General features: G+C 43.7%; 1 protein-coding gene across 1 annotated transcript in view; it reads left to right on the plus strand.

The window, feature by feature from the left end:
- The window catches only part of LOC137629539 (uncharacterized), a 52,089-nt gene that overhangs the window by 34,467 nt on the left and 3,037 nt on the right, over positions 1–14,585 (plus strand). The window contains exon 5 of the mRNA XM_068360954.1: positions 8,452–8,568. Within this exon, the coding sequence (XP_068217055.1) occupies positions 8,452–8,568 (117 nt within the window). The remainder of the gene's footprint in view (positions 1–8,451; positions 8,569–14,585) is intronic.

Below are 14,585 nucleotides of genomic sequence, written 5' to 3' on the forward strand. Positions count from 1 at the left end.
TGTAGCTTTAGCTGACAGCATAATGTATATATACTGAAAGATGTCTACAATAATCCTGGTTTTCAATGTTATCTGAACTTCATTTAATAATTTTTGTACTTTGCTTTTATCAATGAAAGATTTAATTTAGGTAGGTAGTAGGTTAGCCGGGGCACCAGGTGCCCGTCGAGATACTACCACTAGAGAGTTATGGGATCCTTTGATTGGCCAGACAGTAATACATTGGATTCTTCTTTTTGGTTACGGTTCACCTTCCCCTTGCCTACACCTACACCGAATAGTCTGGCCTATTCTTTACAGATTCTCCTCTGTCCTCATACACATGACACTACTGTGATTATGAAACAATTCTTCTTTGGCCAAGGAGTTAACTACTGTACTGTAATTGTTCAGTGGCTACTTTCTCTTGGTAAGGGTAGAAGAGACTCTTAAGCTATGGTCAGCAGCTCTTCTAGGAGAAGGACACTCCAAAATCAAACCATTGTTCTCCAGTCTTTGGTAGTGCCATAACCTCTGTACCAGGGTCTTCCACTGTCTTGGGTTAGAGATCTCTTGCTTGAGGGTACACTCGGGGACTCTATTCTATCTTATTTCTCTTCCTCTTGTTTTGTTAAAGTTTTTATAGTTTATTTAAGAAGTATTCATTTCAATGTAGTTACTGTTCGTAAGATATTTGATTTTTCAATATTAAACTTAGCCGGTGATTATATAAGCTGCAACTCTGTTGCTCGACAGAAAACTCTACGTAAAAAATCCGCCAGCGATCGCTATGCAGGTAGGGGGTGTACTTCAACAGCGCCATCTGTCGTGCAGGTACTCAGTACTCAATGTAAACACAGAACTCAATTTTCTCTCTGTCGGGCTACCGGCAAGACCTACTAATTCGCTGTTACTAACTGGATTTGTTTTCACAACTATTTGGTGAAGTACACTATTCTAATTTTGAGCTTTCGCTATGCAGGTGTTTTATCTTCATCTCAAAACTTGAACTTGTTTTGGATAGATTTAATTATGGTGACAAAGAGAGTATGGACTTTCTTTCACTTTTAAATGGCCGACCCTTCCCTTAGACGGAAGTGTGTTTAGGTTTTTAGTAATTTTTCTTATCACGTTATAGATCTATATATTTTATATCTCTCCGCCTTTATTAGGCCTCTTCGATTAACTTTCCATTTATTATAAACATATAAAAATAAATTTTAATGTTTTGTTTATATGCGACCTTTCCTGATAGTAGGCGGTCCTAACTTGGAACCGAAGTTAATCAACGTTGAGCCCGTTATATCGTATTTAGCCTTTAAAGAATTTAAAACTTTTTAAATGTAATGTATGAAAGAATTTCTTTGATAGTCTTCGTACTGTTTTCAAAGATGAACTAACGTTTAGTTTTTTAGACTACGCAGTTGTTGACGTTCAGGACGTTCAACATGCGCTCTATCGTTACGATAGAGAGAGAGTGTATCACGGTTTCACTTTGCAGTAAGAGTAAATCGATTCTGACGTTTTGTTCATTCTTTCTTAGCTTATATGTTTTAAATTCTAATTTAAAGGAACTTTTTATTTGGAAAACCTTTCAGTTTTTTCCTTTAGTCAAATAACATGTTTTTTTGACGATATATAATTGGGCTCTTCTCTTAGGTGCGAAATCAAGAGAGAAAGAGAGAGAGAGATAGAGACGGAGGGAGAGAGAGGAGAGAAAACGTTCCGTTCAAGCGGGTAACGTTGTTCTCGTGTTACTCTCGTCTCTAGTCTCTGTACGGGGAGGAAGGTAAAACGTTTTTAGGTTTTTATTCTCGTCCCCAGGCTATGTGCGGTGAGAGATTGAAAACGTAGTTTATATGAACTAGTGTTTAGTCTCTTTCCCAGCCACTGAATTTTTTATCTTAATATATGTTTTCTGTTTTTTGCTGGTATTAATGAGCTGCATTATACGACTGATTTCGCAATTACTACCTTTTAATGAAGGGTAGAATTGCGTGTTTCAGGTAGAAATCAGTAAAAGTTTCGATTTCAGTGAAATAAGTGCAAAACAGAAAATTGATAAAGTGATATGCGCAAAGTGTTACAGTGTTGCGTCCGAGGGTTCGTCTGTTCGTGCCTGTCGTTCACCTAGTCCGGGACCTCTTGCAAGCTCCCAAGCCCAGGGGAGAAGTAATGTCGAACGACTTATGGGTTCGAGAGGCCTTGATCAACGAACAGACGTTTCCCTCCGTGGTTTCGGGCGTATCTACCCAAGATCGCCCCACCCACATAAAGACGAGAGAGCCCATTTATTCCTCGTCTGCGGAAGAGGTTTCTCGTAAGAAACCATGGACCAAGGTCTCGCGGCTTATTAAGCGCAAGTCGGTCCCTTCCGCGCAAGTCCAACGGCCCAGTTGTAGCCACTGGGTCAGTTTGGACTCGCTGCAGTCTTCCGACGACTGCTCACCTCCTAAGAGAGGCAAAGCGGTACCGCATCAGGCAGTCACACCGTCTGTTGCCGCACCTGCTCCTGTAGACCCTAAGTGGTCTTTGCTGCAGACCATGCAGTCTCAGTTAACGTCATTGATGCAGGACTTTCGTGCGGAGAAGGTTGACACTGCACCAACCTCTAGCCTACAACCAACCACGGTTGTGCGTCCTGTGGACGCTGAGGCGACCTTCTGCCGCACTCCAGCTGAGAGAGTCCCGCCACCCATGCGTTCCAGTGTACCCTGCCAGCCGCATGTTGACGTTCAGCGACGCACGGAACCTTCCGTTGACGTTCGCGAGGTACAACAACAGTCTAAGTTGTTTTGTTTTGACGCAGTGCGTCAACCTCCGCATTCTAGAGTTGTTTTGACTGCTCAGTCTAGACAGTCAAAGCAGTCTCGAGTGGACGCTGTATGTCCTCACGCACCTGTTGTGGTTGACAGTTCAGTTGTTGACAGTTCACAGACTGTCAAGCAGTTACATGACGTTGCGTTCTGGTCCGCTACTAATGCACCAGTGAGAGACTCAGCTTTTATCGGACAAGGTTCCTGTAGATGAGGAAGTTGCTGTTCTCCCTCCTACTGATATTCCCTTGAGGACTCTGTCAGATGGAGAGGAGCCTTAAGCTGCTTAGCCTCCTATGGACTTTAATTAAATCATGATGATTTTTTTAAGGATCTTCGTCCGGATCTTGTAACTGCTGCTCCTCGTTCGCCTTAACGTCAGAACTTACACTAGGCCTAGCTACTTCGAAGCCGTTGTTTTTAAGCTAGTGCTCTCTCGCTCTCCTAGAGAGCGTTACGTTGGCTAGGCGACTGGTTTTTTCACCAGGAGGAGTTTGGGGGATACAGCCTTTGATTTCCCTTCTTTTAAACTGGTTTATAGAGCGAGAGTCTGATATGACACGAGAGAAGTTCTCGGCTTGGGAGTTCATGCCTCTGCCCAGATAGACTTCTCAATTCTGGTAGACTCTCCCTGGCGCCTAGCCAGGAGACGCTCCAAGTTGTTTACAGGTCAACTTCTCAGCTTTTGTCGAGCCTTTGAAGTTTTGCTGTACTATTTTGTCACACATAACAAGGCTTTCAGGGATGGTAAACGGTTCCGCCTCAGTCGCTAACCCCGTCTGTTGCCACACCTGCTCCCGTAGACCCTAATGGGCTTTGCTGCAAGACATGCAGTCCAAGCTTGCGTCCTTGATAGAGGACTTAAATGCGGAGAAGAACCTTCTGGCCAACAACCTTCCAACCGGTCGGTTGTGCGCCCTGTTGACGCTGAGGTAACCTACTCGCGTCCGCCAGTTGAGGTGGTTCCTCCTTCTGGCCAACAACCTTCCAACCGGTCGGTTGTGCGCCCTGTTGACGCTGAGGTAACCTACTCGCGTCTGCCAGTTGAGGTGGTTCCTCCACCGATGCGACCCAGTGTGGGTTGCCAGCCGCACATTGACGTTAAGCGACGCTCGGAGGTGGTTGTTGACGTTCAGGGCGCTCAACAACCAGCAGAGGTGACTTGTTGTGACGCAGTGCGTCAACCTCAGCAACCCGGTAGGGTGTTGACTGCACAACCCAGACGGTCTAGACAGTTTCGGGTTGACGCTGTACTTCCTCGCGCACCCATGGTTGTTGACAGTTCACAGACTGTGCAGCAGTTCCATGATATTGCGTCCGGCTCCGTCACGCATCCACCAGTGCGACGGGATTCAGCGAGTCAGACGTTGCCCACTCCGTTGCCGTTTCCTCATCAGTTTCGGATGAGGAACCCTCTGATGAGGACGTTGCTGAACAAGACGATCAGCCCCCAGCCCTGCTATCCATCCAGAAGATGCTGAAGAAGGAACGCTGCTCAGTCAGGCTGTGGATGAGTCTGGTAGGGACGCTGTCATCCGTGGATCAATTTGTGTCACTAGGAAGACTACACCTCCGTCCTCTTCTATACCATCTAGCTTTTCACTGGAAAAGGACAAGACGCTAGAAGCGGTCTCGATCCCGGTTTCCGAAAAGATAAAGTCTTGTCTGACTTGGTGAAAGGACTATATCAACCTAAGAGAGGGTCTTCCCCTGACTGTTCAGACTCCCAACCACGTTCTCTTCTCGGACGCATCGGACGTAGGCTGGGGTGCGACATTAGACGGTCGGGAATGCTCGGGATTATGGAACTCGAGTCAAAGGACAATGCATTTCAACTGCAAGGAGCTACTGGCAGTACGTCTGGCCTGGAAAAGCTTCAGGTCTCTCCTTCAAGGCAAAGTGGTGGAGGTGAACTCGGACAACACCACGGCTTTGGCGTACATCTCCAAGCAAGGAGGGACCTACTCTCTGACGTTGTACGAGATCGCAAGGGACCTCCTCACCTGGTCAAAAGGTCTAGACATATCACTAGTAACGAGGTTCATCCAAGGCAACTTGAATGTCATGGCAGATTGTCTCAGTCGGAAGGGACAAATAATTCCAACAGAATGGACCCTCCACAAGGATGTATGCAAGAGACTTTGGGCCACCTGAGGCCAGCCAACCATAGATCTCTTCGCAACCTCGATGACCAAGAGGCTCCCAATATTTTGCTCACCAATCCCGGACCCAGTAGCAGTTCATATAGATGCCTTTCTCCTAGATTGGTCATATCTAGATCTATATGCATTTCCTCCGTTCAAGATTGTCAACAAGGTACTGCAGAAGTTCGCCTCTCACGAAGGGACAAGGTTGACGCTAGTTGCTTCCCTCTGGCCCGCGAGAGAATGGTTCACCGAGGTACTTCGATGGCTAGTAGACGTTCCCAGAACACTTCCCCTAAGGGTGGACCTTCTACGTCAGCCACACGTAAAGAAGGTACACCAAGGCCTCCACGCTCTTCGTCTGACTGCCTTCAGACTATCGAAAGACTCTCGAGAGCTAGAGGCTTTTCGAAGGAGGCAGCCAGAGCGATTGCTAGAGCAAGGAGAACATCCACCCTTAGAGTCTACCAATCGAAGTGGGAAATCTTCCGAAACTGGTGCAAGTCAGTATCCGTTTCCTCGACCAGTACCTCTGTAACTCAAATAGCTGACTTCCTCTTATATCTGAGGAAAGAACGATCTCTTTCAGCTCCCACTATCAAGGGTTACAGAAGCATGTTGGCATCAGTCTTCCGTCACAGAGGCTTAGATCTTTCCAACAATAAAGATCTACAGGACCTCCTTAAGTCTTTTGAGACCACGAAGGAGCGTCGTTTGGTTACACCTGGTTGGAATTTAGACGTGGTACTAAGATTCCTTATGTCAGACAGGTTCGAACCGCTACAATCAGCCTCCCTGAAAGATCTCACCTTAAAGACTCTTTTCCTGGTATGCTTAGCCACAGCTAAAAGAGTCAGTGAGATTCATGCCTTCAGCAAGAACATCGGATTCTCATCCGAAACGGCTACATGTTCTACAACTTGGTTTTCTAGCCAAAAACGAGCTGCCTTCTCGGCCTTGGCCAATATCGTTCGATATTCCAAACTTATCGTATGGTTGGAAATGAACTAGAAAGAGTCTTATGCCCTGTAAGAGCTCTTAAGTTCTATTTAAAACGAACTAAACCTTTACGAGGCCCGTCTGAAGCTTTATGGTGTTCAGTTAAGAAACCATCTTTGCCTATGTCAAAGAATGCTTTATCCTATTTTATCAGACTGTTAATACGAGAAGCTCATTCCCATCTGAATGAGGAAGACCAAGCTTTGCTGAAGGTAAGGACACACGAAGTTAGAGCTGTCGCAACTTCCGTGGCCTTTAAACAAAATAGATCTCTGCAAAGTATAATCGACGCAACCTATTGGAAAAGCAAGTCAGTGTTCGCGTCTTTTTTATCTTAAGAATGTCCAGTCTCTTTACGAGAACTGCTACACTCTGGGACCATTCGTAGCAACGAGTGCAGTAGTGGGTGAGGGCTCAACCACTACAATTCCCTAATTCCATAACCTTTTTAATCTTTCTCTTGAAATGTTTTATTATTGTTTTTTGGGTTGTCCGGAAGGCTAAGAAGCCTTTCGCATCCTACTTGATTTGGCGGGTGGTCAAAGTCATTTCTTGAGAAGCGCCTAGATTAGAGGTTTTGATGAGGTCCTGTTGTATGGGTTGCAACCCTTGATACTTCAGCTCCTAGGGGTCGCTCAGCATCCTAAGAGGATCGCGAGGCTCCGTAAGGAAGACGTACTTAAAAAGGCAGAGTAATTGTTTAAGTCGACTTCCTTACCAGGTACTTATTTATTTTATGTTTGTTATTTTGAATAACTGCTAAAATGAAATAAAAAATCCTTAGCTCATAATAATGTAAACAATTATTGCTGGTCTCTACCCACCCCCCTGGGTGTGATTCAGCTTATATAATCACCGGCTAAGTTTAATATTGAAAAATGTTATTTTTATAATAAAATAAATTTTTGAATATACTTACCCGGTGATTATATATTAAAGGACCCTCCCTTCCTCCCCAATAGCGACCCAGTGGACCGAGGAGAAAATTGAGTTCTGTGTTTACATTGAGTACTGAGTACCTGCACGACAGATGGCGCTGTTGAAGTACACCCCCTACCTGCATAGCGATCGCTGGCGGATTTTTTACGTAGAGTTTTCTGTCGAGCAACAGAGTTGCAGCTTATATAATCACCGGGTAAGTATATTCAAAAATTTATTTTATTATAAAAATAACATTTTTCCTTGTTTCCTTTCCTCACTGGGCTATTTTTCCTGTTGGAGCCCCTGGGCTTATAGCATTCTGCTTTTCCAACTAGGGTTGTAGCCTAGCAAGTAATAATAATAATAATAATAACAGCTATTACCGATTTTTTATTTTGGTTTTGTGTCAGCTGTTTTCAAGGTCACGACAGTATCACGATTATGCTTACATGAAATTAACATAATATTGTGATATGATTTAGCTCCCTATCACATAATCCTTGAAGAAAAGAGGAGCGCAGTTCAACAAACTCTCGACCAATGTATTAAAATGTGTTTCGAACAACTACAACAACAACAGACGAATCAGCTGTTGGCGCTGACGATCAGTAATGTAAAAAAAGATATTGAATGTAGATATTAATAAATGTAACAACTAAGTATATTTTATACCATCACAAAATAACTATAACAACTTAATTTGTTATTTAACCTTACAAAATCTTTCTATTTTATACTACTTTACCTTAGAGCAAACAACATTCACAAATAAACAGCCTGCAATGTACTGTAAAAATGCTAAATTGTAAACATCTACATTTACAAGTAGGAATGCACATTTATTCATAAAATTAGATTTTTATGAACAAGATATTCAAATTGCATTTATAAATAAAATACATAACTGGAAATGGTTATTTATGATTTAGCCTATTGACAAGTAAATTCTGAGATATGTAAATTCACCTTAAGTTGTTTTTCAACTTTTAAGTCACATCTGGAACCAATTACCAATGTAAGGTGAGGTATACCTGTACAGTATATGGGTTACTCCTAGTCTCGGTTTTCTCTACGACCAGACAATCATAAGAAAATTGGCTTGATTGCATCATGCTTTGTTGCTAGGTAACTCCTGCGCATGATGCATAATGATTGTTTACATCGGTTCCTCACAACACTCATTTGGTGAAAGACTTGCGGGGCGGTTGAGGCGGGATCTTTGCTAAATAGCTGCTGCTCAAGTTTGTATAGCTAGGAAAACTACATTTTTATCGTGGCCAAACTTTTACATTGAAAAATTAACAGAACATCATTTTCAGGTAAGTGTTGATTTAAAAGCTCAAGATAGAGAAGACTAGCAAATTCTAACTGAGGCTCTTTTTGTCAATAGGTGTAAGAGGAGATGATGATGATGTATTGGAATAAGTATTTTAGTTTTAAAAATAGGTTATTGTTTGTATAATTAGGAAAATTTCAAATTGCTTTTACTATTTACTATTTTGTTGCAATACCCAAGAAGATATGAAGTATTTAGTGTACTGACAATGTTATCTTTGATTGTCTTTCTGACTTTTTTTCATGTTGATGTTTAGGTAACAGGGATGCTGTTGGAGTTACCTGTGTCGGTAGTATCCCAATTGTTAGATGATGAAGCAGCCCTGAAGGAAGCGGTTACCAGAGCCCGTCGAGAGTATGTAAGGTTTTCACAGGTATGATTACACTTTTATTTCTTCAAGTTTATTGCAGTATCTTATTATGTGAGTACATTAGATAAATATAGTTTGCCTTCAACTTACCGGTGTGTGGTAGTCTTGGGTAGTACCATAGCCTTTGTACCATGGTCCTCCACTGTCTTGGGGTAGTTTTCTTGCTTGAAGGTACACTTGGGCACACTATTCTATCTTATTTCTCTTCCTCTTGTTATTTTGAAGTTTTTATAGTTTATATATGAAAGATTTATTTCAATGTTATTATTCTTAAATACTCTTGTAGTTTATTTCCTTATTTCTTTTCTTCACTGAGCTATTTTCCATGTTGGAACTTCTGGGCTCATAGCATTCTGCTTTTCCAACTAGGGTTGTAGCTTAGCAAGTAATGATGATGATGATGATGATAATTAATAATAATAAAGGGATTTTGACGAAGGAAAAATCTATTTCTGGGGAGAGACCTGTGGCGCCCGGTGAAAAGAGTCCTTCTTATATATCTTTTCTGATAAAACCTTCCAATTATACCAGAGAAAGAAAAAAGCATGGAATGCTGAGGTTACTACCCTCGCGCGAGCACCTTTTGGGTTTCGTGTATAAAGCAAAGGCGCGTGAAAACCACTATTCACAGGTTGTCTTCCATTTAGTTAATTCCTTCGTCAAAGGGATGGGCCGATAGAAAGGTCCTAGCCAACCACCAGCGCCACGACGCGAGCGCCATCTGAACAACATCCTTCTGTAATGGACATGACGGCTTGGAAAGGAAAGGGTGGGATCGTGTAAAATAAAGGGGAAGGGTTTCACCGGGCGCCACAGGTCTCTCCCCAGAAATAGATTTTTCCTTCGTCAAAATCCCTTTTCTGGGTCGACCTGAGGCGCCGGGTGAAAATGTACCAGAGAATGCCTTCCAAGCCCAACAATAACAACTAATTTAATGAAGGGAGAGAAACAACACCATGTAAAGAAAATCATAAATAATTAAGGTAAACAAACATGATAACAGGGAAGCCTCCGAGTATCAGAGGAAACATGCTACAAAACTGACATGGCTAAGAATATCCCAACCCTATAACAACGGTAATCAGTAATAGTTACAAACATAACCTAATATGTAAAAAACTTAGGGCTAACGAACCACCAAGGAAGCGGCGTCGTGGTGCGAGTGGCGGGTAGGAGGGAGAAGAAAAGAGATGGATGAAAGGAAGAACAAGAGATCACTGGGGAGAGATAAGGCTCCCAGCTGCAACTGTTGGGTATTTAAGAGCCTGTAAGTTCATTAGATAGTGGCGTTTGAAGACCATAGGAGATTCCCAACCCGTGAACTTTATAAGGTCATCAAAGTCCATCTTCTGGGGGAATGATCCCGGATTGGCTTATTAAATGAAGTATAGGATCTATAGCCTAATACCATGTATGGGAATGGTACCTCCTTGTTCTCTGATAAACAAGGGGCCAGACGATCGGGTAGCAGTCGTGGCTAAAAAGGGCCTGAGAGTGGTGACCGGACATAGAGAAGTATCTTGGAGAAGAGGAATAACTTTCCAAGGGGACCACCTATTTTGGGGGTTAACGGCCGAATCATATTGGCGAATTGTCGAGTCCCTTTTGTCTGATTCGATGAAGAAATCGTTTTCCGGTTCAATGTTAGCGTCTCTACGAGCTGCCAACTTCCTGTAGTCTACAAAGTTAGGGTTTTGGCCATCCTTGAGTAATCTGACACAGTGAGTTTGGAATACTCGGGTCAGTTTGAGGAACGGGATCCGAATGGGACGGAGTTTCCACTCGAGGAGGAGAGGAAACCAACTGTTCTTGGGCAGTGAGGTGGTACTAAGGCCACTGCGCCCCGGAAGGAGCGCAGTCGGTGTAAAAGTTTTAGAAGATTCACTGGGAGAGATAGGGAAATCTTCCTCTAATGGTTCCAATCCCGGGGTAATGCGTCCATGGCATGAGCCCGAGGGCCCAGGATTGGGGTCACATAACAAGGAAGTTTGTGATTGATCTGAGATGTGAATAGATCTACCTGGATGCCTGGAACGAGCCTGAGTATCCACCAGAATGAAATTCTGACTCCAGGGGACTCGTCCTGGATAGTGAGCCCGTTCTCACATCCTGGCCTCCCGCTAGGTGAGGTGCTGACAGGAACCAGTTCTTTTCTGTTGCCCAGGCGAAGAAAGTGACCAGGATCTGATTCAGGTTGGGTGACTTGGATCCTCCCCTGTTTCCGTAGTGTACCTCGTCTGTGCTGTCTGACACTACTCTGATGTGGGTCGACCTCGGAGGAGAGTCTCTCTTCAGGGTCAAGAACACTGCCATGGCTTCGAGAACATTGATATGGGACTGTTTCATGGCTAGTGACTAAGAACCTGAAACATCTGATGTTCGGAGAAATCCCCCCATCCACTTAGAGACATGGCTGAATGGAATGTCACTTGTGGAGGTGGGAATTGTAGAGGAACCGCTTTGGAGAGGTTCTTCTGTTCGGACCATGGGCGTAGTCTCATTTTCCAGACAGAGGGGATCTTCGAGACCTTGTCTTCTTATAGGTACTGTAGCTCTCCTTCTCCAAAATTGATTGATGTCTTGAGTTTGGCTTTTATTAGGAGATCTGTTACTGAAGTGAATTGGAAAAGGCCGAGGATACTTTCTAGGCTCTTTGGACACCTGTTTGTGCTTGAGAAATTCTTGATCTTGGAACCTATTCCTCTTACTTTTGGAAGGGAGAGACAACGTGTGCTTCGAAAGGTCCCACTGAATGGCTAACCATTCTAAGTGGCCTGATGGTCGCAGGCGAGACTTATGGAGATTGACCCGAAATCACAGGTTGTCGAGCAATCGAAGTAATTCCTTCGTAGCTCTGTTGCCTTCTATGGCCGGCCGGGCCCAAATGAGCCAACCGGCCAGATAAGCCATGATCTGTATCTCTTGGTTCCTGAGTTGTTCTAACACTGCCTCTCCCAGTTTCGTGAATATCCTGGGATCAATGTTGAGGCCGAAGGGCATGTCTTGAACACAAAGGCTTTCCTGCTTAGGTGGAAACCCAGATAAGAAGAGAAGTTTCGAGCTATAGGCGCAAGCTAATAGCGGTCGGTAAGATCGACAGAGGTGGTGACGGTCCCACGGGGAAGTAAGGTCTGTACCTGAGAGATAGTCGTTTGATTGCTTTTTCTTGAGTAACCCTGTGGTGTACTCTTTCAGGACGGGAGTGGATTTCTGGGAGAAGGTCACTGGCGGAGGAGGAGGACCTTGAGGCCATTTTCATCTCAAACCGTTAGAGATTATGCTATGATCCCACAGACCGAGTCCAATGGTCACGAAAGTGGTAAAGTCTTCCCTCTACCGGGACCACCGCGTTGTGAGGGAGTGAATCTAGGTCCTTCCCTTCTCCGAGCCCCCTTTTTCCTAGGTCCGCCTTGATGGCGGGACTGTCTTCTACTCCTGTAGCTTCCTCTCTGGTGTCCATGAAAGGAGCCTGAGGGTTCGGATCTAGGGCTGTATGCAGGCAAAACATCCCAACGGGGTTGGGCTGTGTACCTGGGGAATCAGTGAGGTAGACCACCTGATGATGGGGAGTCGGATACAAAAGCGTCGAACCAGAGGAAGGCTGTGATGACGAGTGGGAAACCGACTATCGATTCCTGTCTGATAGAGGTCTCAGACAGAACGTACTTCCCACAACTGACCCGATCAGACCAACAAACGTGTAGGTCGAACTGGAAGGGCAGAGCCTGGAATTATCGTACCCCCCAGGCTGACAACATCCTGGTCCAGACAGATCGGGCCTGCCCTTTAGGAAATAATACCGTTACCTTTGGTACCTTGTCTAAGCTAACCAAGGCAATCTCTTTCAATCGAACGAATCCGTTGAATGGGAATTCTAGTACCTGGGAGTAAAATCTAGGTCCCCCAGAGGGAGGACGTCTATGCCCTCCAGATTTATGGTACCACCTATATCCGACTTCCTGAACGGCACTGACTCACCACCATACCTTAGATCTGCGTCATAGCCCCTTGGTTTTCCCTAGAATGTGTTGCTTTTAGCCGTCACAGTTTATGCAGGGTAACATGAACATCAGGATCCTTTAAGGGTCCTAGGTCGGTGACGTAGGTAATTGCAAAGCTGAAGGCTCAAAACTCATCCCCACCTACCTGCCCGTCCATGGGGTTGTCGTCCAACCTTAGAGAGGACACTCCGAGGAGATAGGGACCTCTAGATGGAGCATTCCTTCCCAACCTCGATACCCAAGGGCGGAGAGCCTCTCTTGCAGGCCAGAGAGAATCATCATCATCCTGATGGGAACCATGCAGGCGAACCTTCTGTAACACAAAGGGGACATAAGTCTGGATGTTCCTTGAACTTTGGTTAGCGATCCTATTCACAGGCTGGGATCAGCTGTATAACTCTTAAAAATCAATTTTAAAGAAAAGTCATTTAATGTACTATCTTCTGGGGTATAGTGCGACACTTGTATTCATGAAATGTGACACTGTTGGCGCATTCGCCACTGGGTGGAAATTTATTTCTATATGAACACTATGTTGTATGGATATTTATCCATATCTAGACATAGTTAGAATTGACTATGCATAAATATAGGCATAATTAATGTATTTCTATTTGAACACTGTTGTATGGATATTTAGCCATATTTAGACATAGTTAGGATTGAATATGCATAAATATAGGCATAATTAATTTAATTCTATTTGAACACGATGTTGTATGGATATTTATCCATATTTATACATAGTTAGAATTAAATACATGCATAAATATAGGCATAGTTACGTTCATAAATAAATTTTTTTTTTTTTTTTTTTTTGTTTGTTAAATCCTTCCCTTTACAGGTAAAACAAAAGATTGGCCACCCGTGGTCTGAGTGATCTCTGACTGTACCGGAGCTCCGGTAACCATCCCCGGTACAAACAAAGGTCCGTCATAGTGACAACGTGAACCAGAGGAAATCTAATATTAACCTCAATGCTGATCGCCTGTACGATATCCGGTTAAGCCGGAGATTCGATGAAAAGGATCGTAATGATGATATTGTGATTATTCATGAAAAAGGGTTCATACCCTGATTCTGATCGTCTGATTGATCTCTATTTGTACCGGAGAACCAGTGACAAAGGTCCGGCATCGTGAAAACGTGATCCTCATCGGTACGATAACATTCTCTAAAACTGAATGTCTGTGTTATCTCCAGTGAAGCCGGAGATCCGATGAAAAAGGGACCGTAATAATGAAACTGTGAAATCCTCATCGGTATCACATTGTTAACTCCGGTTCTGGACGTCTGCTTGATCTCTGTTTGTATGGGAGATCCGGTAGCAAAGGCCAGTCCCCGTGAGATCGCGACCGTCACCGGTACGATAACATTAACCTCAATGAATGTTTGAGTTATCTCCAGCGAAGCCGGAGATTCGATGAAAAAAGGGGCCGGAAAGGTGTAATTGAGATCAAACATGACAAAGGTTCGTGTGCAAAAGGCCTCAGCCGGAGTCTGAGTGCCGGATTTCACCGTTGCACTCCAAATATCTGACTAGTTCTCACCCAATGAGTATCCATTATAGCGGCGTATAACTCAAGGCGGAGCTAAGCATAACTCAAGGCGGAGCTAAGGGTGTCGGTATAAAACGAACCCAATTAATGACTCATACACCAACGTTCCTACTAATAGTGTTAGCTATATTAACAGTAACCACATCAATAAAACGTGTATAACATTAAACGTACAATCATCAACTCTGATAATAAGAGGAGGCCTGAATAACTCGTGAACGTATGAAAACGGAGAACGGGAAAATCACCTCCCTTACTCGAGCTAATAAACGAGCACCCTATGCTCTCACTCTCAAGGTTACATAATAAAAGCTAACATCACATAATAATATAAGGAAAGTAAAAAACTGATTGCTTTTATTTTATTTTTATTTTTTCCTTTATCTTTTTCATTTTTAGTCATTGTAATAACCAAGAACGAAGAATAACGACAACGTAACCAATAAATAAGGATATAGTC

Source organism: Palaemon carinicauda, chromosome 37 (assembly GCF_036898095.1).
Source record: "Palaemon carinicauda isolate YSFRI2023 chromosome 37, ASM3689809v2, whole genome shotgun sequence".
Lineage (NCBI taxonomy): Eukaryota > Metazoa > Arthropoda > Malacostraca > Decapoda > Palaemonidae > Palaemon > Palaemon carinicauda.